The 26,879-nt window shown below is 48.8% G+C and overlaps 1 protein-coding gene across 2 annotated transcripts in view; it reads left to right on the top strand.

Annotated features, from left to right (window-relative positions):
* The window catches only part of HDAC7 (histone deacetylase 7), a 219,339-nt gene that overhangs the window by 44,982 nt on the left and 147,478 nt on the right, over window positions 1–26,879 (top strand). The window contains exon 1 of one of the 2 annotated variants that reach the window (XM_075902094.2): window positions 2,567–2,889. The exons of the other annotated variant lie outside the window; for it this stretch is intronic. Coding sequence (XP_075758209.1) covers window positions 2,871–2,889 — 19 coding nt within the window. The 5' untranslated portion in view covers window positions 2,567–2,870. Of the gene's footprint in view, window positions 1–2,566; window positions 2,890–26,879 lie in introns of those variants that run through there. 2 annotated transcript variants of the gene reach the window in all.

A 26,879-nucleotide genomic window follows, 5' to 3' on the forward strand; every position in this document is an offset into this window, starting at 1 on the left:
AGTCAGCTCTCAGCACTGCCTGGAGCACAGGGCACTCCCCTCCCCAGAACTTAGTGCTACCTAGAGTGCTCTCCAGCAGCAATGTAAAGGGCCTGGGGCTCCAGCCGATGCTGCTGCTATTGTTATACACTTATGTCAGAATAACCCTTTTGTTCAGGGGCATGGGAAATCCAACCCCTTGCCAGACGCTATTTTACTGCAGACAGGGCTTGATCAGTAGAAGAGCTCTTCTCCCAGCGATATAGCTATGGCTCCCTGTGGTACAGGATAGGGACAGCTGCCATTTTGTGATGCAGAGTTGATGCCGACTGTCACAAAGAAGATACACACAGTGATCTCTCAAAGAAACTTTAGTGGTTTGTTCTTGTTCTGTTTTCCCTTAACCTAGAATAAAACTTACTGACTGAAAGCAGAGTTCCTCTGTGTAACTGACAGGGTCCAAAGTCACCACACGTAAGCATTTCAAATCAAATGTGTAAATTTTCTTGTTTCTTGCTAGAGCCATCCTTACACCAAGGCACCTGAAAATTTGGGGCACCACTGGGTCTTAAAGTCCACCCATCTACTAATGAAGCCAATAAACAGGCATTTGCCAACCCCAAATATATACTGTCAGTTTCTGAATTTACTGTGTTAATCTACAGGACCTTAGTTAAAAATCTCTCTCTATATGAAAAGATGTTCCTGAGGGACGGCAGAGTGACATCAAGTCACTTCGCTGTCCTCTCTGCCCTCAGCCTCCTTCCTCCCTTCTTCCTCCATCGTTCCGGGTGTCCTCCCCTCTCTCCTGTCCTGGGGGGACCACAAGCCATGTGGCCTCCTCTCTCCCCCTTCCTGGGGGGGCCAAAGCTTGCACCCTACCCCACTCCTGGAGGTGCTGCAAGATGTGCATCTTCCCCCCTCCCAGGGGGCACAAGAGTCTCATGGCCTTTCCCCGCTACCCATTCCCAGGGATGCTGGGAACCATGTGGCCTTTCCTCTCTGGAGGGGGAGAAAGCCACGCAGCCTCCCCTTTCCCAGGGGGGCCACAGCCATGCATCCTCCCACCACTCCTTCCCTGGCGCTTTGGGGCGGTTGTGTGTGGGGGGGAGCTGCAAGCCACACACCCTTCCCCCACCGCCAGCCACATCACACACCACCCTGCTGAGACCTCACATCCCCAGCTTGTTCCTGCCCCCTCCCACTTGGCCAGACACCTACACCCAGCCTGCTCCTGCCCCCTCTCCCTTGGCCAGACACCTATACCCAGCCCACTCCCGCACCCTCCCCCTGGCCAGACACTTACCCCCAGAAAGAGGGGGGTTGGTGAGTGCAGTGCAGCCCCCTATTTTGTTTTAAAAATATTTAATTAATGTGTTGCTGAAGATTATAAAATCATATTTCTAAAAGATTGTCATCTCCTCCAGCTGCCACTGGGCACAGGGACACCAGTTCAATAGTTCTGCTTAGGGCTGCATAAACCCTAAGGATGGCCCTGTTTCTTGTCCAGTGCACAAAGCCCTGCCAGGGGCTATTTTGGTGCTATCGCTGGAACAATACCTCAACAGCTGTCTCTTTCCATGGCCATTCAAGCAGAGGTGCATGTACCATGTGGGGGTTCAGCTGCTTTCTACTGGCTGATGTACTTGTGGAGAAATGTTCTGGCAGGAATGTTCATGGACTGCCAATTTTAGGCATATATTTGAGGGCATTTCTCAAAAGTAAGAGGTTACCAACCGAAGGGAAGGGTGGCCTTGCAGCCAAAGCTGCTGGCCTCAGCCTGGAGAGAGCTGGGTTCAGTTCCTGAATCTGCTGCAGCCTCCCTTGACGTGTGTGAGCATGTCATTAAGGCTACATCTATGCTGCTGTGCTCTTTCAGGATGCCTCTGGTATCCCAAAATAGCTATTCTGTGTCTTTTGAGCACGCCCGTTATTTCGAACTATAACGGGCTCGCTATTCCAACGTCCCTGTAAACCTCATTCCACGAGGAGTAAAGGATATTTCAGAATAGCGGGTTATTTTGAATAAGTCAACAATGCCAAATTTCAAAATAAGCTATTTCAAAATTGACTCAAAATAAGCTATGCAGTTTGTGTAGCTCAAATTGAGTAGCTTATTTCAAACTATGGGTGCAGTGTGGACACACCCTGAATTTGTCTAGGCATCAGCTCCTGTTTGTGAAATGGAGATAATAATGCTTCTTTTCTCTGCCATGATAACTTAAAGAAACCGCATGTCACTGACTTGTGTGGGTGCTCAGAAGCAGACTGTTAGGTCATGGACTCTCTTTTACTGTGTATATGAAGCAGCCAGGCTCTGCTATACTGCAAATAATAAAAACACCACCTCCATTTCCTCCCTCCCCCGCTATAATACAAATAATAAAAAACACCTCCATTCCCCCCTTCCCCCAACAGTCACTTGTCTAAAACACTAACTCACTGCTCACCTTGAGTTCACACTCCTTGAATAGTCAAGTGGGAAAAGTGCTGGCAGGAGTGTTATGAAACTAGGCCATTCTCCTTGAGAATATCTGCAGAAAGATAGCCCAGACGCAGCACTCTCTGCCAGTTTGGTTTTATTTTGAAACCTGTTCGTCCCCTGCCGGGTGAGAGCATAAAATAAAAGGATGTAAGATAAAGCTACTTGTGCTAGAGAGCGAGCCAGTGGCTGAGGCAGCACAGGGTCAGGTGCTGTCATTCTGAAACTGAGCATGGAAATTACATGAGAAGAAAAAAGGTAAAGAGCAGGGCTGGTGCTTCTCACAGCTCAGTGTGCAGACCACACGAAAGGGCCGCCGTCACTGAGCAGTGTGAGATGCGCAAGGAGGAGAGAGAGACAGAAAGTCAAGGGGAGCCAGGCGGCACTATCCTCCACTTTGGCCACACAGATGAGCACAGACAACAAAGGTAATGGGAAAAGACTCCTCTCAACTCTCCTTCTGTGTATAGTCATTAACTACTTCCCTCCCCCAACACTTCCCTGGCCATCTTTTCTACAGTGACCATTGCTGTGGTATCTAATCATGGAGTCTTTTTGCAAAAACTAGCCCAAGCTGTAAGGAAGGAGCTGGAGAGCTGGGTGGGCCATTATACATGTGATGGTCTTCATGCTGTTTCTTTTGATTTTAAAACATACTTAATTTGCATGCTTATTTATTATTAATCCAGTCTCTGATGTGTGTGAAGCCGCTAAGAAACTCTACAAAGATGCTTTAATGTGCAGTGTCCCAGGGTGGGCAGGGCTCTGGGAGGAAGCGAGGTTCCGTATATATGACATAGTCTGCTGATATCTCTGTCATCATGGAAGTGCATGGAAGCCTCATCTCAGGATCATTAACTACTGTGAGTTATGTTTTGTCCTTGTGCCAAAGAGTCTTTAGGGGCTATGCTGGAGATAAGCTGATACACTGCTCTCTCCTTGACAGCATTAAACTCAGAGCTCCCAGCACAAAGACAGTGGTAGGGCACTGGACCTGAATTCTCTGAGCCTCAGTTTTCCCATCTGTAAAATCGGAATAGTGCTCCTCTTTGGAAAAGAAAAAGACTAAGTACCATTTTTATCCTGGTGTCCCCTCCTCCCCCTAGTGGTTGGAAAGAAGAGGTTTGTGTTAGTTTGCCTCACTTATTTGGGGCAAGGTTTGGCTTTGCACCCCCAGAATCAGGAAATTCAGAGGCTTGGTTGTTCTGACCATTTGTGTGCTGGCATTTCAGCGCCACCTGATCCCATAGCACATGCCGCAGCAGTGCTGGGCAGATAATGTCTGGCCAAACACAGGTTAACTCCAGGATAAAAACCAGGACTAGTGCTGACAGCAGCACACGCTCAAGTCACACAGGTTCCGAGAACAGTAGTATTAACCTTTTGCAACCTTTTGTATCAGTTGGCTTCACCAGGAAATTAAGACCATTACCGGATCATTCCTTCACTCTGTCTGCCATTCCATTTCAGACATGCCTGCTCTTCTGCCCCCCTCCCTCCCCACTTTCTCCACATTGCCTGCCTAGTACACTCTCATGCCTCCTGCTTCTTCCTATGGTTCCTTTATCCTCAAGCCCCCCTCTCCCAGTTCCCTCTTCCGCTCCTTCCCCATGACTTCTTCACTGGGCAGCATGCTGCTTTCCTGTTCCAGCTCAGGCTCCCTGCTGTGCTCTGGACTCCATCAGCCTGGGACTACCTCCCTCCTGGGACCACCCAGGCAATGAGTGCGCCTAAGTGCATCTCTGGGGACCCTGAGAGGCTTTTATATATGTGTCTTTTATATCTGTGGTACTGCAAGGCAGCAAAGTTTACGAGCTATATCAGTGCCGATCTATTAACATTTAACAGGAATATAAGAATTGCCAAACTGGGAGCCATGAATAATCTTAACCCAACAGTCTGTTTCAAACAGTTGCCATTACCATCGGCTTCAGATGAAAGTGCAGAAATCCCTACAATAGGCAAAATCATCCTGCAATCCATATAAAAAATATTCTACTGTTCTCCAAACAAACAAAATGTGTTAGATTTTTACTGTGGGATCCTGCAAAACATTTTCTACAAGAGGAAACCATTTAAGGCTGTGTCTGCACTGCAGTTTCATCAGTAAGACTTTTGCTGTTCAGTGCTGTGAAAAAACATCCCCTGACCAATGTTCCCTCTAATCTTTCCATCCATGTGGGGATTTTTTCCATCCATGTGCAGATTAAATTTTTATGTGCTCCAAGGTATGTGCAAAAGTACACCACCAATAGAAACACAAAGCCTAGTGGGGGTGCTCTGCTAATCAACTAGATGGCATTTGAATCTCTCCAGAGTGGCCACACAAGTGCACAGCTTACAGGGAACACTGCCCTAGCTCAACAAAAGTACTGGTGTGGACAGCACTTTGTTAGCAAGAGGTGCTCTTACACTGACTAAGCTATTACCCCTCTCTGGATAATAGCTACACTGGATAATAGCTACACTGTGTACCTTACAGTGACACTGCTAGAGCGCAGATATGCTACTGTAAGATACGTAGTATAGACATAGCCTAAGACCCATGTTTTCACTCAGTATGGCATCCATCCATAAAGTACCTGGAAAAGCAGCTATGTAGGATGCAGTGAAAGAAAGAAAGAAAAACAACTGTTTTTACAAGCTAAGTCCAAAGATGCTGCCACCTCCCAAAAAACCTCACCTTTGGGCTCTCATCCTACCTAGGGGGTTGAAAACATGGCTGTAGCACAGGATAGTTCCTGAATCTTTAACTATGGAGTGCAAGCAAGGTCTGATATTAAAGCAGTAAATAATTCAGCACATTAGAATCAAGAGCATGAAGGTCCAGATTTACAAAGGTATTTAGGCATTGCAGCATTCAGTGTGGCAAAGTCTGATTTAGGAGAAGGAAAATGGAAAGACCACAACATCTTTAGAACCTCATGATTTTTAAGGAAGCCTAAGTGTTTTGAATATTTTATATTGGCAAAACAGTGAGGCTACATATAGATAGCAGGGCTAGTTTGGGATTTCACATCTTTAAATGCGCCCATTATTTTAAAATATATTCCAAAATAACGGGCATGCTATTCCGGCATCCCTGTAATCCTCTTTCCACAAGGGTTAAGGGACATGTGGGAATAGTACTTTATATCTCCCTCCAGCATGTTCCTTTTGCATCTGCTTACTGTGACGGACCGGGTAATTGCATACACAGACATTATACAAACACATGAACAGCATACATAGGATTATCAAATAATAAGCTTCTATTCAATACCTCACATGGCCCCCTCCTATACCATTTTTGGGGCCAACACCCCCACCTATGGGTGCATCAGGGATCTGGCTGCTCCCCTCAAGATCCAGCAACGTGACACTTACTCAGTCAGTTCTTCTTGGCATGTGACCATTAGCTCAGCAAGAGGCTATCTTTCACTGGGGATCAGTTTCGGAGGGGGAGCCGTGTTAGTCTGCAGCTTTAAAAATGAGTAATCCTGTGGCACCTTAAAGACTAACAAAAGTATATAAACTGTCAGGGTGGCCAAGGTGTGCGTGTTCGTGGGCAAAAACTCACTTTGGCACTCAAGCTCATCTGAGGAATTGGGTTTTGTCCACAAAAGCTCATGATACAATATATATATATATTTACTCGTCTCTAAGGTGCCACAGGACTACTCGTTTTTAAAAATATGTATAGTATCATGAGCTTTCGAGGGCAAAACCCAGGAAGTGACTCTACCTGGGACGGCCAGCAAATCAGAGGGTGCCCAGTGAAACATGGATAACAGAGGTGCAGTACTGTGTGACAGAGGGAGATTTGCTGGCCCACACCCCTTAAAAACAGCCAGTGTGGGATTTGTTGCTGTGCCTGGCAGGCAATATTCCCACCAAATGACCCAATAAGGGCCTGTCCTGCCTCCAGGGGTCAGCATTTGCCTACACTGCTGAAACATGCCACTGTATACCTCCCTGACCCAGTTACCCTGGGCTCATTTTGGCAGAGATGATGTGCTAATGGTGCCCCCTAGAGAGGATTTGAATGCGGCCGTTTGTGTCACTGTCTCCTACTTGCCTTAGCATCTGGTGAGGGTGTGAAGGGAAAAGTGCTCACAGTGGGCTGTGCAGGAATTGTTGAGCTCTTTCTATGGTTCATAAGTTTTCAAGGGGGAGCTCTGGCTCATGGTATTTTTATTTCTCTTCTGCAAAATGGGAATTCCAAGGAAATCAGGGAAGAAGTAGCCCTGCTTTTTAAAGCAAATGTTTCACCTTTTGGAGTGACCTCTGACCCAGCCAAGTGGCTGAGGGCCTTGCAGGGGATGCGACTGGGAAGAATTATAGAGTGTCCCAGCAAATGATGTGGTCTTGTCTAATCAGACACAGGTGCTGGGAGGGGAATGTTCTGTGCACAGTGCTGATCCCGCACATGGACCAATTCAGCCAGCAGAATAGGACAGACATGGGGGGGAGAAAGGAAAAGGGTAAAGAAAGTTGCATGAAGGAAAGGGGAGTCCAGAGCATCTTAGCAGTGTAGAACTGGAAGGGATCTCAATGGAGTGGGGTAACCTCACATCACAGTGGAGATCAGTATGAAGAGAAAAGCACAGGAGTGCTGCCACACTGAAGCTCAGGAACATGAGAATGCTACACTTGTCTTCAGAACCAGAAAAATGACAAGCCCCTGTGAGTGATGCTCTGGGAGCCAGCAGGACTGTACAGACAATAACCCACATAGGAGGGCTTGTGAAATCCACAGTGGCAGTTGAGCCACCAAACTCTTCCAGAAATATGAGGCCAGCAAACCAAGCTCAGAGAGGAGGGAAGTTGGCCAGAGGGGGCCTAGGGACTCTGCCAGCTGGGTGGTAATGGAGCTGAGTGCCTTTACAGTTTGATAATTGAATTAAAATATCCCCTTCTCCCCCGCCACCCTGCAAACCCATTCTGTATTGAACCAAATGCTTCTGGTTTGTTTTCACATGGCTTATACCCTTTTTAATTTTAAAATAAATCTAGCTAAATTTTGAAATGAAGCATTGTTTCCAAGAAAAAGTTGATTTTTTTTTTCAGTGAGTTTGGCTGGAACTACTTGCTGACTTATTCAATTTCACAAATATTTTCAGTTAACCTGAAACTGCATTTTTTTGGACAAACTATTTGTCAAAAAAAATTGACTCGGCTCCAGTTGTAGCATAGTCTCCACCTCTACCCCTGGAGGTCCTGGCCCATCCACAATCCCCAGCCCTAAAATGCGCATATCTCATATTGCTCCCTTGTCCAACTCACCTCTTGGCCTAGTCCCAGTTCTCTTTTCTTTCTGTTTTATGCGGTTTCCTTTGTTTCATGAAAAGCTTGCTTTAAAATCAGACTAGAGTGTAATGGCTGCTCTACCCCAGTGGTTCTAAACCAGAGGTATATACACATTTGGGTGCACACAGAGGTCTTGCAGGAGGTACATCAATTTACCCAAACAGTTGTCTAGTTTTACAACAAGCTATATAAAAAGTGCTAGTGAAGTCAGTACATACTAAATTTCATACAGATAATGACTTACATTGAAACGCCAATACAATATTTCTATTCTAATTGATTTACTTTAGAATGATATTGTAAAAATGAAAAGTAAGCAATTTTATAGGCATTGTGTGACTGTGACATTTGTATATACGTGTTTGATTGTGTAAGCAAGTAGTTTTTAACTGAGGTGAAACTTGGAGTTATGCAAGACAGCCCAGACTCCTGAAAGGTTGAAAGCCACTGGTCTATATGATACAGTTAGGTTGATATAATTATGCCAGTGTCTATACTACAGCCTTACTCCCACCGATGTAAGTACCATACTGTGCTAAGCAGAAGTGAAGGTTAGCCAGTGCACCCTGGTACACTGCTCCAGCAAGAAGCCAGCTAGCTGGTGCACTTGGCGCAGTGTAAGGAGGTGATGCACTCTCAGCTGGCTCCCAGAGCTTCCTGCAGGCAGGTGAAAGGGGTTGGCTAGAGGCTCGCCCCCTCTCCCCAGCTTCCCCAGTCCCGAGTTCCCATCCTGAGATGCAATTTTGGGAGGGCGGGGAGCAGGGTTGCAATTGCACATACTGGGGCAATGCTGCTCTTCTTCCCCTTCTCCTGACTATCAGGGAGTGAAGGGAAAGTGCACAGCCTGCCGCATTCCCCTCCCTTCCAGCTACCTCGAACCCTGCTAGTGCAAGGCCGTCTGTCTGTGTGGGGAAGCTCGCTCTGAGCTGCAATGTAGAGATCACCCCAGAGACTCAGAGCTTGTGTCCAGCTCCAGACTGTTACCCCAAACTGCAGCAGCTCTTCCTGCTTTAACTCTTGCATCTTAAGCTCTGCTCCCTGCAAATAACTTGGAGTGGCACCATTGACAGGAGGGTTATATTTGGGAACCCCTCATCCTGCCCAGTGGTTGTATCAAGCTGGGCCAATCCCAGGAGAGAAGTGGTACAACCAGGGCCAGTGATCTATCTTGGGGGCTGCGCCCTAGAAGAGGAGGTGAGAATTTCATTCCATTCTGAACATAGGGCCATTAGCCCTGAAGCAGCTCTTCGGTGTTTGCAATCTGTCCGTGCTGGATTCTGGGGGAGTGAAGTCAGGCCTGGCACAGAGCAGCATGTCACTGCTAAAGCTTCCTTTTATTTCCTGGTGGCTAGAAACTGAAGCCATCAGAGTTTTCTCATGTGAAATAGAAAAACTGGATCAATTTGATGAAGAGCAAAAACCCCTCCATTTTAAGGCATGGCCATAAGCCCTCTCTGCTTCAGGGTGGCTGCTGCTTGTCTTTCTCTGCACTGAAGGCTGATCATGGAACTCGGCCATTGCTTTTCATTTAAAGGTGCAGCAAGTGTGTATGACCAAGGGGGGCACTTATTCCCGCCAACTTGCATTCAGGGGAGCCTGTGATGTGCTGGGCTCTGTTGGAGCTGGCCCCTTTGCTAGGTGAAAGAGCTATGGGTATGTCTACACTACAGCATTATTTCGTTACATAAGTTATTTCGAAATAACATGTCTACACACAAAATGCTTTTCGAAATAGCACATCCACACTGAGTGTACGCTGAATCACATTTAAGGCCGGTCAGAACCAGGTCCGGCAGGGCATCAGGTCAGGAGTTATTTTCTGTGGCTGCTGCCTGAGGCTATCTGAGGCCTGTACTTAAAGGGACGCCTTCCCCTACCCCCCGGACAGCTGGTTCTCAGGTTTCCTTGCTTGCTTGCCTACCTTGATGAGGGATAGCAAAGCATTTTGTCTCTGCGTGCTCTGGTTGCCCTCACTCGGGACACCACAGCTCTCTGCAACATGGAGCCAGAGCTGCCCCTGGGCACTCTGGTGCTTCTCATGGATGCGTTGCTGCAAGCCTGGCTGCACTTTCTGTGCCTCATTCCTCCCTCACGTCCTTCCACTTACCCCTCCCTAACCCCCCTTCCTGATGTAAAATAAAATGCACGTATTTTCATGAACACAAACTCTCTTTATTTAACAAAACTGAGGAGGGGGAATGAAACTCTGGTGAGACCGGGGAAAGGATGCGGCAGAGGGGAGAAGAGAGGGTGGAAGAGGGGAGGGGGAAACTTGGGAGGAGGAAGCTGGAAGGGGGAAGCAAGGGGAAGAAAGGGGAGGGGAAGCTCAGGGCTCAGGGTTGGGCATCTCGCTGGACCAACTTGATTTTTATGCAAACCTGCTCCTGGGGTCACATGTGGCCTTTGGTGGCCAGGCTGGCAGCTATCCTGCCATAGACGGCTGTGTTCCTCCATTTAGTGTGGAGATCATGGACGTTGGGGGCATCCCCCCAAACCTGAATAAGGTACATGATCTCCACCCTGGACCAGGAAGGTGCCCGCCTTCTCCAGGCCCTGGAAGGCTCCTGGGAGCTGGCAGACTGCTCCTGGGGAGTGGTGGAGGGCTGGCTGCCAGTGGCTTGCTGGCTCATGTTTTGGGGTCACTGGGTCAGGGCAGTGACTGCTGGCTCTGGGCTTACAGGCTTGGAGCTGGCACAGGCACTGTGGCCAGAGTCAACCCCTTTAAGGGCTTTGGGGTGGGGAGGGAGAAGAGTGTTCTTGGTTGAGGCTGGAGTGGCCACCAGGGCACCCTGGGAAAGCTGGAGGCCCCCCTATTTCATGTTTACACAGCACTTATTTCAAAATAGCTATTTCAAATTTGGTTTTATTCCTTGTAGAATGAGGTTTACCAAATTCAAGATAAGCGCTCCGCTATTTCAAATTAATTTCGAAATAGCGGTTTGGCTGTGTAGACGCTAGTAAAGTTATTTCAAAATGACAGCTGTTATTTCGAAATAACTTTGTTGTGTAGATGTACCCTCTGGGGCTGGTCATGTAGAAATCTGCTCTCCTTATTCAAAACCACACTCAGTACATCTCCAGCACTTTGCAGCCCTTTATCCCTCCACTGGCGGTGGGAGAATATATTAGCTCTTTTCACAGATGTGGAAAGTGAGACAGAGTGATTTTCCCAAGAGGCAGAAGTGAGATTTGAAGTCAGCAGTTCCAGGTGAGTAGCCTTTCTCCCCATAGCTGTCTTGCCAGGATAAGGACAAACTGGCCTGCTTTAATATTGGGTGTCACAGTCTTTAGGAGCCCAACCTGGGATATCCTGGATCTGTTTCTCAGAGATGCTGTGCTCCCTTAGATCCCACTAACTTCAGTTGGAATTGTGGCTATTCAGCAGTAGGCCTGAAGTGAGTCTGGGCTGCTTTTGCGCATTGAAGCCCCTAGTGTTCTGTATTTGGGTTTATAGTCCCTAATGATGTCTTTGGGACGGATTCCAGTACACATGCATAGAAAAGAAATGGAATGTTTCAAAGATCGCTGTGGATGTGAGTGAGGAATGTCTCCGCAGTCCTGCCCCTTAAGCAGCTCTGAGGAGGCAAGGGAGACACAGACGTCCCCAGGTATCTTTCTGTTTGTGGCCATGGGCACTGTCAGCCAGTGTCTCTCCATTGATGTCACCCTGGATATGTATACACTAGCTCATTAATTCAAGCTAGGTAGGCAAATCAGGCAACCGGAGTTGCAAATGAAGCCCAGGATTTAAATATCCCGGGCTTTATTTGCATGTTTCCATCCGGTCGCCATTTTTAAATCCCCTTAGTTCGAACGAACTGCCCGTGGCTACACGCGGCAGTTTAAAGTTAATCCGAACTAAGTCCTTGAGGAGTAACAGTTAATCCGAACTAAGGACTTAGTTTGGATTAACTTTAAACTGCCACGTGTAGCCGCGGGCAGGTCGTTCGAACTAAGGGGGATTTAAAAATGGCAGCCAGATGGGAACATGCAAACTCTTGTCTGCTACTGCAATTTCAATGCTCTTCTGCTTCTGAAATGTAGGGCTTCTTCTGATAGTCATGCGAGACAAGGTCAGCCAATCAACAGGCCAGTGTGTGATGTCAATCTGCATTTGGGTTGTGTGTGGGAGGAAGAGTGGTGCCCAAATTGACCTCATTTGGAGGCTTAGGCATGCAAGTGTAACTTATCTGGTCAGTGAGTCGTCTGTCCCTCTCTAGCAGCCAGTCACTGAAGTGATGAGTCTGCTACTGCCCCTGTTAATGGGCAACTCCTTTCACTGCGGCTTGTGCTGAAGGTCTCAGGGGATTTAGGTTACTGAAAAACTGTGCAGGGACTAGCTGCAACAGGACTGTCAGACCAGGCCCCGCTGTTGTTTTTCTTTCTCATATTCATTTTAAAATGAGCACTATGGGCTGATCTATATATATATATATATAGGCACTGGTTGCTTCCTCCCTATTGTGGCTGTTTAAGCACTAGGGTATTTATTTAGTGCCTGTGGGCAGAACCTGGTAACTGAGACTTCCTGACACTTTCATTGAGTTGCATGAGGCTGTTCTGCTCAGCCACATGCTTTCTTTCAGGTCCCCAGACAGAGGTCTCCAGCCATGTTGCCTGTTACACAAGTCTCTGATGACATTGGTTTTTAAGGCAAGTAATATTGATAAATGCAGATCTACAGGCAATTGCGTGCAACTCAGCAAGTTTGACAGGTGCGTACTAAGAAGCATCTTGGAGTTAATGGAGCTGCGTTTATGGCAGGTTTTTCTTGCTTTCACCAAACGAAGTGTTTTAGGAGCAGCAACTGTTAACTACATTAGCCTCAAGAACATTTTAGCAGGTGGATCCTACTCTAGACTATCTTGTCATAGACTGGGACGGGAAGAATTGACCAGGGCATAAGGAGGGGAAGTCATCCTTTGTGGTTGGTGACCACATGACGTGAATGATCTGGACTAGGAGGCAAGACTCCTGGGTTCTTTTCCCATATCTGAGAAAACCAGGGATGATGTGGTGGCATGAAATGCAGCACAGGCCAGCTGTCCTGGGAGCTACATAGGGTCCCTTGTGAACTCATAGGGTATGTCTACACTGCAAGGGTATTTCAAAATCAGTTATTTCTGAATCCTAACTCCTGAAATAACTATTTCAAACTAGCACATCTACATTACAGTGAAGCCTTGAAATGAGTGTGAGGCAGGCTCTCCTAATGTGGATGCGCTACCTCAACTTAGAGCCCCAGGAGGCACTGAGGATTAATTACTTTGAATGGCCCTGGGGAGGAGCTATTTTGAAATAGCAGCAGTGGAGTGTTCAAAATAGCAATTTCGAAATAGCAATTTCAAAATAAGCATTATTCCTCATGAAATGAGGGTCTATTATTTCAAAATAAGAAGCCCATTATTTTGAAATAATTTCAAATTAAGGACTTGTTGTGTAGATGCTCACCTTGTTATTTCAAAATAATGCTGTGATATAAACATGCCCGTGCAGAAGTGGTTTCAGGGGTGACCCCTGGGGGGCAGGAGGAGTCACACTCCCCTCCCCATGCTGTGTGTGGTTGGTAAGGGGCCAGAAACCAGCAGCGCCAGAGTCTCTCCTCTTCCAGCCATATTGCCTGGTTGTTGCACTTTCCCAGGCAGCAACAGAGGGACAGAGTCTCCTCTGCCATGTAGTGGGATGTAGAGGGGCAGGGATGGAGCAGGCAGCATCAATCTCTCAAGTCACAGGCAGCCTCTGGGATGTTGTTGGCTGCCGGGTGCAGTATAGCGGGACAGACATCCCCCACCCCAGGTAACGAAAGATGAGGAAGGGATGGGATGGATTGGAAAAAAGATGACTAAAGAGGGATATGATAGAATTCTATCAAATTATGATAGAAAGTAAATAAGGAAGTGTTCTTAATGTCATCCCATAACACAGGACCTATGGGTCACCAGTAGAAATTAATAGGTGTAGATTTAAAACAATCAAAAGGAAATATTTTTTCACACAGCTGTTCTTACGTTCCTACTCAACCCGTGGAACTCTTTGCTAGTGGATATTGTGCAAGCCAAGACTATAACCAGGTTCAAAACAGAGCTAGATAAAGTCATGGAGGATAGGCCCATCAATGGCAGGATGGGGAGGGATGGTGTCCCTAGCCTCTGTTTGTTAGAAGCTGGGAGTGAGTGATGGGATGGATCACTGTTCTGTTCATTCCTTCTGGGACATAGGCCACTGTCCCTCTCCTGACATTGGCCACAGTCTTAACACAGGATAATGGTTCTCTCTGGCAGCAGATGACAAATGAGGAGCAATGTTCTCAAGTTGCAGTGGGGGAGGTCTAGGTTGGATATTAGGAAAAACTATTTCCCTAGCAGGCTGGAGAAGCACTGGGATGGGTTTTCTAGGGAGGTGGTGGAATCTCCATCCCTTGGGGTGTTTACGTCTCGGCTTAACAAAAGCCTGGCTGGGATGATTTAGTTGGGGTCGGTCTTGCTTTGAGCAGGGGGCTGGGGGATGAGTCCTGAGATCTCCTCCAGCCAAAGGATTCGATGAAAGGATGGGGATGTGTGCAGAAATATCAACAAAAGAAGAGCTGAATCTCAAATACCTGATTTCCTGTCTCCCACTTCAGTGTGCCACTCCCCAGGGCTTTCTGTGGGCTTTGCTCTTGCAGTCCTTTTGCCCAAGAGAGCGTTAACAGAGAGAAGTGGGCCAGGACCATCTGCTGAGTACAGGGACTGCAGGACAATGGTAATGTCACCACTGCACTTTCTGTCCCCTCCAGTTCTCTTAACCTTCTCTGCCTCCCACAAGGGGGAGGAAGCATTTGGCTTCCTCTCTTATGGGACCCTTAGGGGACAGCCACCCAGCAGCAGGAACAGAGAAGGCTTTAGTCCAGTATGCAGTTTCTGAATTGTTTGCAGGTCAGCGATAGCAGAAGGAAAGTGCTAAAGGCAACACAATACCCACAGATTAGTCTAGAGGGTGGTGGGCTTGAGGGGCATTTGTAGCCACAAGGTAAATGTTAACAGGAGAAATACCTCATACGGCCAATCTCTGGTGTCCTGGGCAGGCTTGAAATCTGAAATCTAAACATACTGCTGACCAATCCGTTTTTTTTTAAAGGAATTATTTCCAGAAGTTGCTTAAAGCTGAGCAGCATGTTGCTGATCTTAGGAAATGGACAATATGCCTCAGGTGGCATGTGACCGGGATTCATCATCCTCTACGCTACAGAGTTTTTACGCTACAGAGTTTTTGCGGAAAAACAGCTATTTTTCTGCAAAAACTCACAGAGCGTCCACACCTCAAGCCATTTTTGTGCAAGAGAATCGAAAGAACTTGGGGTATGTCTACACTACCCCGCTAGTTCGAACTAGCGGGGTAATGTATGCATACCGCACTTGCTAATGAAGCCCGGGATTTGAATTTCCCGGGCTTCATTAGCATAAGCGGGGAGCCGCCATTTTTAAATCCCCGCTGCTTCGAACCCCGTGTAGCGCGGCTACACGGGGCTCGAACTAGGTAGTTCGGACTAGGGTCCTATTCCGAACTACCGTTACTCCTCGTGAAACGAGGTGTACCGGTAGTTCGGAATAGGCACCCTAGTCCGAACTACCTAGTTCGAGCCCCGTGTAGCCGTGCTACACGGGGTTCGAAGCAGCGGGGATTTAAAAATGGCGGCTCCCCGCTTATGCTAATGAAGCCCGGGAAATTCAAATCCCGGGCTTCATTAGCAAGTGCGGTATGCCTACATTACCCTCCTAGTTCGAACTAGGAGGGTAGTGTAGACATACCCAGAGGGATTTTTGTGCAGTTGGTATTCATCTTTCTAGGAGGAAGAAGCCTTTTTGTGAAAGAGTTCTTTTACAAAAAGCCGTGTGTGGACGGGGAAAAGAGGGGTTTTGTGTAAAAAGTGGAAAGAGGAAAAAGCACAGGTGCTCTGGTGGCCATTCTATGCATACCAATCAGTACTTACTTTCAAGATGCTCTCCGTCTAGATGCTCTCATTCACAAAAACAATCGCTTTTTCGATGCGCTTTTGCAGTGTGGATGTGCTCTTGTGCAAGAAGTTTTTGCAGAAGATCTCTTCCGATAAAAGCTTCTTGTGCAAGAAGCCTGCAGTCTAGACGTAGTCCCACCAGTGTGGCCTGCTGGTTGTATCATTAGCTTTTCTGGCTTGGTCTGGGTATTACAAGGGGTGCGACGTGAATGAGAGCTGCTTTATTTGCTGCAGAGGATGACAGCTCCTCTGGGATGATTCTGCTGCAGCTTGGGCTCAGGTCCCAGCTATCCTTTTGGAATTCTGAAGGCCAGTGGACTCAGCCTTTGAGGGAAGGATTTATAGCACTGCAGACGCCAAACTGCCTGGCAGCTCCCAATGGTAGGAGCACACAATCCCCAGAGGCTGCTAGAGACTTTTGTTCTTCCTAGGTTTGTTTTTGTTTATGAAAAAATTGCCGGCAATTATTTCTTTATCTCGACGCAAACCCTCTTGGTATTTGAAAAGGAAATAAACAATTTCCAGTCACTCAGATGGTGACATTTTCAACATATCCTCTGCTCTTGCACAGGGTCTTTCCAGGAAGTCATTCCATCTGAGTTTCTGTGATTAGAGTAACAAGCAATGGGTCTGTGGAGGATTATGGATGTGGACATTGAAGGCTTTTGGTGCAGATTCCCCGCACTGCCGCTGCTGTCCAGAGTGCACAGCGTTCCTTATTACATGGGGCTTGGTGAGAAATACTCAAGAATCCACAGAAATGACCCATTTAAAATGGGTTGTGGCTTGTTGGGCAAGCGGCTCAAGTAAGGAGCTCACTTCATAGTCTGATCTCACAGCTCTCCCTGGTACCCAAGGCTCCAGGAAGAGGGTTTGCTAGTGCTGCTGGGGCTGTAGATTCAGGATGCATTGGAGATGGGAGCCTTGACAACTGCGTCTGCAGTCACCAGGGGGAGCTCAGTGCAGGGATCTAGAAGTGGCCTATTAAAGAGGAGGCCAATTTTCAACTTGTAGTTTAGTCAGCTTCAAAAGCTCAGCCTCAAAGCAGCTCCAGGTCCTTCCTCAGCCCATTGTTGTGGTTTTACAATCACATTTTCCTGTTTTAAAACAAAATGTTTTTCTCTCCCTGTGACTGTCTGAAAGACCTACACAAGCTGGAGGGGAAGCTGCCTCTAGAAGGGAAAGAGTGAGTCTGACTCTACCCAGGGGCTGCTAAGTGTGCAGTAAACAGACTGATCAAATATTTTTTTCCTCTAACCAGTTTGGGGTTATGTTGTCTGAGGACTTGCTTGTAACAATAATAGGTGAAAACATTCCAGACAGAAGTGTGATTCTTTTTTTTAAAACTTAATGGTTCCTCTTTAATGTAACTGCGGTTTCAGGGTGAGCCAAAGGAGTGACAAGTATTTTTGTAGGTCCTAGTAAAATAGTGTCTATTAAAAATGCTTTTGAGTGGCATTTAATTTAAAAACCACAAACCCAGCTAATCTGAGCTCTTGGGGAAAACACTATGGGTGTGTCTAGACTGGCAAGATTTTGCGCAAAAAAAAACTTGCCAGCTGTCTACACTGGCCGCTTGAATTTGTGCAAGAGCACTGACTTTGTAATGTAAGAATTCAGTGCTTCTTGTGCAAATACTTTGATGCTCACGCTCAGGGATCAGCCCTTTTGCACAAGAATACTTGCGCAAGAGGGCCAGTGTAGACAGGCACCTTAATTTTTTGCTCAAGAAAGCCCGATGGCTAAAATGGCCATCGGAGCTTTCTTGCACAAAAACACTTTTTGCGCAAAAGCATCCATGCCAATCTAGATGCTCTTTTGCGGAAATACTTTTAACGGAAAAACTTTTCTTTTAAAAGTATTTCCGCAAAATCATGCCAGTCTAGACGCAACCTATGGCTGGTCCTGGTACTGTTAGTGTTGCTGACATTTTGGACCTAAGAATCTTGAAAGTAACCTTTATCTTTGGTAGAATCTTAAGCTTTGGTTTTACAGCTTAATCCACAGAGAGGATTGTGCCTGCACATCATGCAGGATCAGGGCTCTGGAAAGAAGAGATAGAAAGTTCTATTATGGGAAAATCTATACAGTTTATCTGTGCAAGATTATATTCTGTTGCCTAGTGTCTGAGTCTCTAGTCACTGGCCCCACCGGGCCTTACAGGGCTACTCTCCTGTCCGCTGCCACGAATGCTGCTCCCATTGCCTGGGACAGTGGGCAGTGGAGGAGGGGAAGGGGGACTCAGGTCCGCCCTCTCTCCAAGTCCAGACCCAGGGCCCTAAGGTCGAGGGGAAGCCATGCCTGGCTATTCCTGTGTTGTGGTCTCCCCATCTCCACCCCAGGATCTGCCAATGTTATTTCTCGGTCCCCCTCCATTCCCTAGGAGTCTGCCTCTTGACCCCACCGTTTTAAGGCTGGTGCAAATCCACACCCACTCGGTGTGTGGGTTACACAAGCTGCCCTGTGTAGGAGGACAGGGTGGAGCAACCCCAATGCCAAGGGCTACGATTTTAGGTATGCTGCGATCATCTGTATCGTGTGGTGGAGCCTAGAGAGGGCCTGGGGGAAGAGAGACAGTTACTGGTCCCAGGCCGGTATCAGAGGCGGGTCCTAGAATTGGCCCACGCCAGTCCGTGGGCGGGTCACCGTGGGCAAGAAAAAACTCAGCAGCGGTTAGCTGTGGAGCCTCGACGGTGGGGCAGGACCCAGCGATCCATTCAAATGTACAATCCATCAAAGGGCACTCTCTCCTGAAGTGTCCTTCTTGACCACAGTGTAACAAACTCCCCTCGCCAGACCCCCCATTTTTTACTCGGTTCTTTGCTCGGCGTTCCTCTCTCTCCTTTGTCCTCCGGCGCGAGATGGGGGTTCATTGGGGTTCTCCATACTGGGGCCAACCTTCTTCCTTCCCTGCCATGGATGCTCCGCTCTTTCCTCCTTCAGCTGTGCTCCAGGAGCCACGTCTGTGGTAGGAAGGGGTCCTTGGTGCACCCAGGCCTGCGGGGTCTTTCCGCTTCGTTCAAGGTGGCAGCACGGTGCTGACGCACCCACCTTTGGCCTTCTGGCAGCAAAACCTGTACAAACTGCTCCAGTACAATCTTGTCCGCAATCTGGACACCCATCTTGGACTCTGGATCTAGCCACCCCCAGAGTCTCTACACCAGCAACCGCGGTCTCTCCCCTGCCGAAAATGCTGTCGGTAGGTTTCCAGGGTCACCCCAAGCTGATCGAGAATCACCTGTTTTTCCTTAAAATAATGTAAGCAATCTCTTGCCGACAAACTTCTGTAGGCTAACTGGGGGGGCCCAATGGGTATGGTGCTAGGAGGGTGGCCCAGTGCTCCTCCCCTTCAAAGCTGCCGCTGCCGCCCGTTCAAACGTTACCAAAAAGGCTTTGGGATCATCTTCGGGTCCCAGCTTCAATAAATGAATCGGCAGCTTGTGGCCGGGCCCAAGGTCCTCCTCCCCTCCCAAGGCTGTATCATCAGAGGCATGGCCCTGTCTGGCTATTTGTTGCTGGTCCATGATCTCCTGCACCAGCTGCCGCTGCTGTTCCTAGTACTGGCTCACCAGTTGCTGCACCAGTTGAGTCTGCTGCTGTTGCTGCGGGTACTGGTTCTCCGTTAACCTCTCCTGCAGCCTGTTGACCTCCATGGCTATGGTACCAGGGCTGGACTGTGGGGTGGGTGAGCCGGGCAGCTGCCTGGGGCGCCAACCGATGTGGGGCACCTAATGGCAGCTGTAAGGGGTGTGTGGCGTCCCTTATAGCTGCTATCAGGCACCACGCACCCGGCTCCTGCAGCACCAGCCCCGCGGTGCTGGCCAGCAGCGCCCTTCTCCCCACAGCCGCAGGGCCCTGCATAGCCTGGCACACTCGCCAGCAGAGCTGGCTGGGCCAGGCTGGGCAGTGCATGTGCCATGCGCCCGCACTGGGCTGCGTGCCAGCAGCCATCACCAGCCCGCGCATGTGCCATGTGCCCTGGGGGTGGGCCCATCTCCCGCAGCGCCAGCCCCACGGTGCTGGCCAGCAGCGCCCTTCTCCCCACAGCCGCGGAGCCCTGCACAGCCCACTGTGTGCACCAGCAGTGGGCCTGGCTGGGCAGCGCATGCACCATGAACCCCAGGGATGGCGCCACATGCCCGGGGCCCAGGGCACCAAAATGTCTTGGCCCGGCCCTGTATGGTACTAACGTCTTCCCCTCTGGAATTAAATATCTCATGAATCAAACATGAAACAGAACACCCCAAAAAGAAAAACCCAGGTCCCCTTAGTTCAGGGGTGGATCATTATTTACCCACATTCTCCACCACATGTGAAAGGTCTCAACTATGGCCGTGTCCAGACTCAGGGGTTTTTTCGGGAAAAGTAGCCTTTTCCCGAAAAAACTTCCCCTGCGTCCAGACTCAAGCCGCGTTCTTTCGAAATTATTTCGAAAGAACGCGGCTTTTCTTTCGATGGCGGTAAACCTCGTTTCACGAGGAAGAACGCCTTCCTTCGAAAGTTCCTCTTTCGAAAGAAGGCGTTCTTCAATGTAAAGAGGCCGTCTTCGAAAGAGAGCATCCAGACTCGCTGGGTGCTCTCTTTCGAAAAAGCGGATTTCTCTTTCGAAAGATCCGCCTGCAGTCTAGACGCGATCTTTTGAAAGAGCCTCTTTCGAAAGAAGCCTGCAGTCTAGACATAGCCTATCTGAGCCTCTAGCTACAGGCCCTGCCGGGCCTTACAGGGCTACTTTCCTGTCCGCCGCCACAAATGCTGCTCCCATTGCCTGGGACAGTGGGCAGTGGAGGAGGGGAAGGGGAGCTCGGGCCTGCCCTCTCTCCGAGTCCTGACCCAGGGCCCTACGGTCGAGGGGGAGCCGTGCCTCCCCTCTGTGACCTGACTGCTGGGGCGTTGCCCCTTAAGTCACCAGTCCACAGGCTTACCTCCCTAGCCCTGCCCTGGGCTGCTTCCTCCCCCTCTTGGCTCACCAGGCTCCAACTCCACTGGACGTTCTACCCTGGAGTTCTGGACTCACCACACCTCTGTGATCTTTGGCCCCCGAGACTCTGCCTGTCCTACTCCTTCTTTCAGTCCTCCCCTTCTCCACCTATTCTCTGCCTCTCCTCCCACGTCTTTGTCGTCCCCCTGTATCTCCTCTAACCTCCTTTTTATCCCCCTGGCCTTTGCCCTGGGCCATCCTGTGGCATCCCCGCTGACATCACCCTGCCCGCAGCCCATGGGGGACGTACCGCGCCATCCACCCATGCCTCCCTGGGCAGCCCCAAATGCCCCGGCTATGTCAGCTGGGGCGGCGTCTGGTTGCCCAGCAACACCGGGCGAGACGGCCCCTTGCGTGGAGCTGCTGACACCCACGTCTCCCCTGTCAGCCCCAAGCACGCTGGCTCCGTTAGCTGGGGCGGCGTGTGTTTGCCTGGCAACCCCAGGTAGGCCGGCCCTTTATGCAGCACCACCAGCACATGCGCCGTTCTGCTGCTTCGGCTCAGCCGCGCGGGATGATGGCTTACACCCTGCATTGCTCTGCCACTCGTCCCCCGTAAGGAGGGAAGGGTTGCAAGTGCAGGGCTCTGCCGCCCCGTCACAAGGCCTTCACGTCTCAATTTGAATTCTGAATGGCTTTTATGTAAGTGCTTAATTTTACTTTAGCACATTTGTGTGTGTTTGTTTTTTAATACACAACAGTCAGCTGGAGGTGCTTACTCAGGTCTGGGGCATACCACAGATACATCATTTCTGTTTTATTTTGTTATTGTTATAATAAATCAAAGAGGATGGTTCCTATTTTGCTATATTTTTATGCATTGTAATTGAAAAATTCATCTGGCAAAATCTTGGTGCACAATGAAACATCTGCTGCCCTGATGTTTGCTGTTCAGTATGAACAGCCTCTAGCAGCTACTCCCCCAAGCACCTTCCTTGCTGCTTATCTCAGTCTTTACATGGACCCCAATGGCTGCATTATCGGAGCCTGGTGAGCTTATGAAAAGTCACAATATACCTTGCTCCCACTGCACGTGGGCACCAGCCACTTAGTGATTAGTAGAGTGATGCCTCAGCTTGTTCCGATGGAGCTTGAAGCTGGATGGCACCATGCTGCTGAGCTGACATTAGCTCTCTCCCATGTTGTGGAGAGTTAGACCGGTTAACCTGCTAAGAGACTGCATGCTGCAGGAATTGGGCTGAGGATCACACAAGGAGTGTGTGATCACTCCTTTGAGTCAGTACTGGCTTCATGCCCCAGCCTGTTGCCATGGGGCATCATGCAGCAGGAAATGGTGGGAACCTCTGTAGAGCAGTGGTTCTCAAACTGTGGTTCCTGGACCTACTATGTCTAAGGCAAGTGGTTCTCCATCAGGGGAGTGTGCACCTTGGGAGGAGGAAGGGGGGCTTCCAAGGGGTACATTGAAGTAATTGCCTCATTTTAGAACAGTCTACATGAAAAGTACTAGCCAAGTCACGTCAAACTAAAATGTCATACAATTACTTGTTTATGCTGCTCTATGGACTGCACACCAACATGCAAGTGCAATATTTATATCCCTATTTCTGTGATAATGATATGGTGAAAATGAGAAAGCCAGCCATTGGTAGTAACAGTGCGCTGTTTAGTATTTGTATATTTCATTTTGTAAGCAGGGAGTTTTTAAGTGAGATGAAACTTGGGGGTACACCAGACAAATCAGACTCCTGAAAGGGGAACAGTAGTCTGGGAAGAGAGCCATAGACATAGTGGAATTCTGTTCACTCTGGTTTCAGTTTACGCAGACTGAATGGGCCCCTACCTCCATTCAAAACTTCTTAGGGGCCCACACATGAGGCTGAGAACCACTGCTGTGCAGAGTGCCTTTCCTTCAGACTTGGCGCTAGCCCGAATGCCCCGACAGCTGAGGGAGGAGCTGTGCTGACTGTGGTAGGCTGGGTGCTCTGTGAGGGGCATGCTCTTCTCACAGTCAGCACAGGTCCAGCACTCCAGGGCAGTGCTAGGAGAGTTGGTATAGTCTGGAATGAGGCCTGCTCTGGACTCCAGTAGCCTCTGCTGCCAGTTCCCATCGTTCCCTAGGCCCATGAACCCTATGTTATCCGAATGCTGCTGTCACAGAGAGGGCTACCCAAATCCCCACTCTGAAGCAATAGAGCAACTTTCCCAACCCAGCTGGCTGAGACTTGCTCAATGCAGGGTGTGATTCGCTGCTCCGGCTCTTCCCATATCACACATCAGCAATAAAATGCATCAAACACTTCTGTGCCCATGTCAGAACGACTCAGCCTGCCTCCCACTTGTCTGCAGATCAGCCAGCCCCACCACTGCTTGGGAAAGGAAAACCATGGATTGGGAATGGATCATGAACCACCCCTGAGACCTGACTCCAATCCAAACCATCAAATCCTATCTGCAGAGAAAGGGGGAGCTCTCAGACCCCCAAGAGAAAGGGAGAGATGCTGCCTGAGGAAATTATATGAACCAATTCCTGGCTGTGCTCCCTGCTGTCCTACCCCTCCCCGCCCCTCGCCTCTCCCATTGACAATTGCAACAGGTCTCAGTATGTGTGTAATGGTCCTGCCTTGCAACAAGGGCCATGGTGCTGTGCTTCCTCCCTTATCAGAGGATGGGGACAGTCTTGGTTCCTCAACATTCCAAATTACAGCCTGTTTTGTGAAGATAATTGGCAAAAGCAACAGACGAGGCTTCTCTCTCCTAGGCCCAGTTGCAATGGGTTGCAGCCTTTCAAGGTTTCAGACCCCTCAGACCTAGCAGGGATAAAAAACGGGGGCGTACATGATTTTCCTCCTGACAAATAACTGATTGAGTGGCCAGCAACAAGCGTTGAGTGGAGCCCCCGTTATCTCTCATATCCGGCTCAGTTCTGTGACTCGCACAGACACAAGGCTAGAGTTTGGAGTAGTCAAAAGCCATGGACAGTGAACACAAGCAGATCATTAGGAAAAACTATTTCCCTAGGAGGGTGGTGAAGTACTGGAACAGTTTCCCTAGGGAGGTGATGGAATCTCCATATCTAGAGGTGCTCAAAGACCCAGCTTGACAAAGCCCTGGCTGGGATGATTTAGTTGGGGTTGGTCCTGCTTTGGGCAAGGGATTGGACTTGATGACTCCTGAGGTCTCTTCCAGCCCTATGGTTCTAGGAGTCTGTGATTTGGACAGGAGCAGAGGACACGAATCATGATCCACTCTTGATTGCAGTGCCTCAAATGTCCATCAGAGGAGACTTGCTATCTTGGCCATTTTCAAGAGTGTCTGGTGGGATATTATATTACTGTGCTGAGAAGCAGCTTCCTTCTCTGTGGCCAGATGTTTTATTCTGTGTGTGTGATGCAGGTGATAGTGGGAATGTTCAGCATTAGCCACAAGCCTCTAGTGACCTATGCTGGGCAGAAGCAAAAGGCAACTTTCAGCAATTGGTAAGGCAGCCAAATCTGAACAGACATCCCGCTGAACTATGCCACCAGCAGATTTAAAGCTCTTACTGCAAATCAAAGAGGGTCTAAAGTGTCTCCAGATAGTCAGGTCATTTTTAGAATAAGATCCATGAGAACTTTAATATTTGTCAGTAGCATCTAGAGCCCTAGTTTGAGATTAGGCACTACACAGATCCTCACACAGGGTGTTTCCAAAAAGAGACAGGGTACATCTATACTGCAATGCTATTTTGGGATACCAGAGGTATCCCAAAATAGCTACCCAGTGTCTTTTGAATGTGTCCTCTAATGCAAAATATAGCAGATGCACTATTTCAGCATCCCTGTAAACCTTGTTGCACAAGGGATACGGGATGTCTCAAAATAGTATTTTATTTCGAAATTTGACACTGTGCAGATGTGCCAAATTTCGAAATAGCCTATTAAGAAAAAGAATAGAAATAAGATATGCAATTTGCATAGCACACATTGCATATCTTATTTCGAGCTAAGGGTGCAGTGTAGATGCACCTCTAGATACTTTCATGGAGGATAAGTCCATCAATGGCTATAGGCTAGGATGGTGTCCCTGTTGGTAAGAGGCTGGGAATGGGGGTGACGGTGGAATCACTTGATAATTCTGTTCATTCCCACTGGGCTAGATGGACCTTTGGTCTGACTCAGTCTGGCCCTTCTTTATGTTCCTATCTACACAGCAGTTGGGAGGCAAATTCCCAGTGCAGGTAGATATACATGTGTAAGCGGGGGAATGATCCCGCTATTGTGGGGAACTTTCCTGGCTTCTATTCACCCCGGTGAAATGAACCAGCGAAAGGATCTGAGTCCCCGCTCCCACTTCCTTTACCCCACGGCTCCCTGATCCTGAGGGCTCCCCCTCCACTCTCCGGAGTAGCAGAGCCCTTGAAACCCCAACAAGGCAGGGCCCAGGTTTCCTGGGGCTTAATCCCTGACCTTGTAGTCACTAGGGGCAGGAGTTAGGGTGTCCCCACTCTGAGGTGCTTTCTTTACACTGCAGGCCTTCTTGGCCCAGTGATCACCTCATAAGGTTCAAAGCAAATACAATTTATTAAACAACAACGGATTAAAGAGAAAAGAATAAGACAAAATGAGAATGGTTAAATGAGAACACACAGCCCTGCTCTGTAGCACAGGGACATCAAAACAGCAGTCAGCAGTCTGCAGATCTGCAAGGACAGTCCACAGTCTCTTTCTTAGAGGCCCTGGATATGCTGCAGGGGGGGCTACAGGCTGGACACGCTAGCTCTGGTAGTGACCACACAGTCTCAAGCTCGAAGTGGCCAGACCCCTCTCCCAGTCCAGAGCCTTTCCCCACACTTTGCTGGTCCCAGGTGCTCACCACATCCAGCTGCAGGCTGTGCTGCTTGGCCAGTTCCAGCTCCTTGTGTTGCTTCTCTGTTCCTTTTGGCTCTGAGCACTGCCAGTCTGCTGCTCAGCACAGTCTCTGCACTCCCTGTGCTGTGTATGCCTGGCTCTGCTGCTGCAAAAACTGCCCCTCAGCACAGCTTGCTCTCCTCTTAGCAGTGTCTCAGCTCTCTGTTCCTTTTGCAGGACTCCTTCATACAGCTTGCACTGCTCTTTTCAGCTCTCTGTCTTTGTAGGAACACTTCTGCACACAGCTTGTTTTTTCAGACAGAGAGCCAGAACAATCCCAGCTTACAGGGAGGACGGGGCCTGGCCTCTCCCCTTCCTCACTGGCCTGTCCAACCTGTCAATCAGGCTGAGCTGGAGTGTTGACTGCTTTCCATTGTCTCTGGGGTTAGTCAGTCTCATGAACTCTTCCCCTTCAGATACAGTGAGCTGGCAAACCAAAAACTCCCACAGAGTTTTAGTAAGGGGTAACAGTCCCCTTACACATGCACTAGTTCTGCCCAGCTAATGTGCTAAAAATAGCAGTGTAGTACAGCATGAGCTAGCTACCCCCACTACATACCCAGGATCTCAGAGCAGGGTAAGAATGAGGGCCATAGTCAGGGCCTTCCTGGCCATAGTGCTATATTGAGGCTGCTTGTTCAGGCAGAGGTGCCTGAGCTAGGAAGGACAAGTCTCGGAAGTAGTGAGGACATGACCACGGAGGGAGGGTTTGTCTGCCCTTGAAACACTAAAGTGCTGCTGTGTATGTTAGTGCAATGGGAGGGGGTGCTAGTTTGTGTGGGTAATCCACCTCCTCATGAGGCAGTAGCTTGGTTGGTGGAAGAATTCTTCACCGCAAGTTCAGGTAGCTTAAGTGTTGCTCAGGGGTGTGTATCTGTCAAACCCGTGAGCAATGTAGTTAAGCCAATTAAATGCTCTAGTGTAGACCAGGCCTGAGAGCCACTTTGGGTCTGAAAGGCTACGTCTAGACTGGCATGATTTTCTGCAAATGCTTTTAACGGAAAAGTTTTCTGTTAAAAGCATTTGCAGAAAAGAGCATCTAGATTGGCACGGACACTTTTCCGCAAAAGTACTTTTTGTGGAAAAGCGTCCGTGCCAATCTAGATGCGCTTTTCCGCAAAAAAGCCCTGATCGCCTGTCTACACTGGCCCTTTTGCACAAAAGTTTTGCACAAAAGGACTTTTGCCCGAACAGGAGCAGCATAGTATTTCCGCAAGAACACTGACAATCTTACATGAGATCATCAGTGCTTTTGCGGAAATTCAAGCGGCCAGTGTAGACAGCTGGCCAGTTTTTCTGGAAAAGTGGCTG

The sequence above is a fragment of the Pelodiscus sinensis genome, chromosome 31 (genome assembly GCF_052426305.1).
Source record: "Pelodiscus sinensis isolate ZL-2025 chromosome 31, ASM5242630v1, whole genome shotgun sequence".
NCBI lineage: Eukaryota > Metazoa > Chordata > Testudines > Trionychidae > Pelodiscus > Pelodiscus sinensis.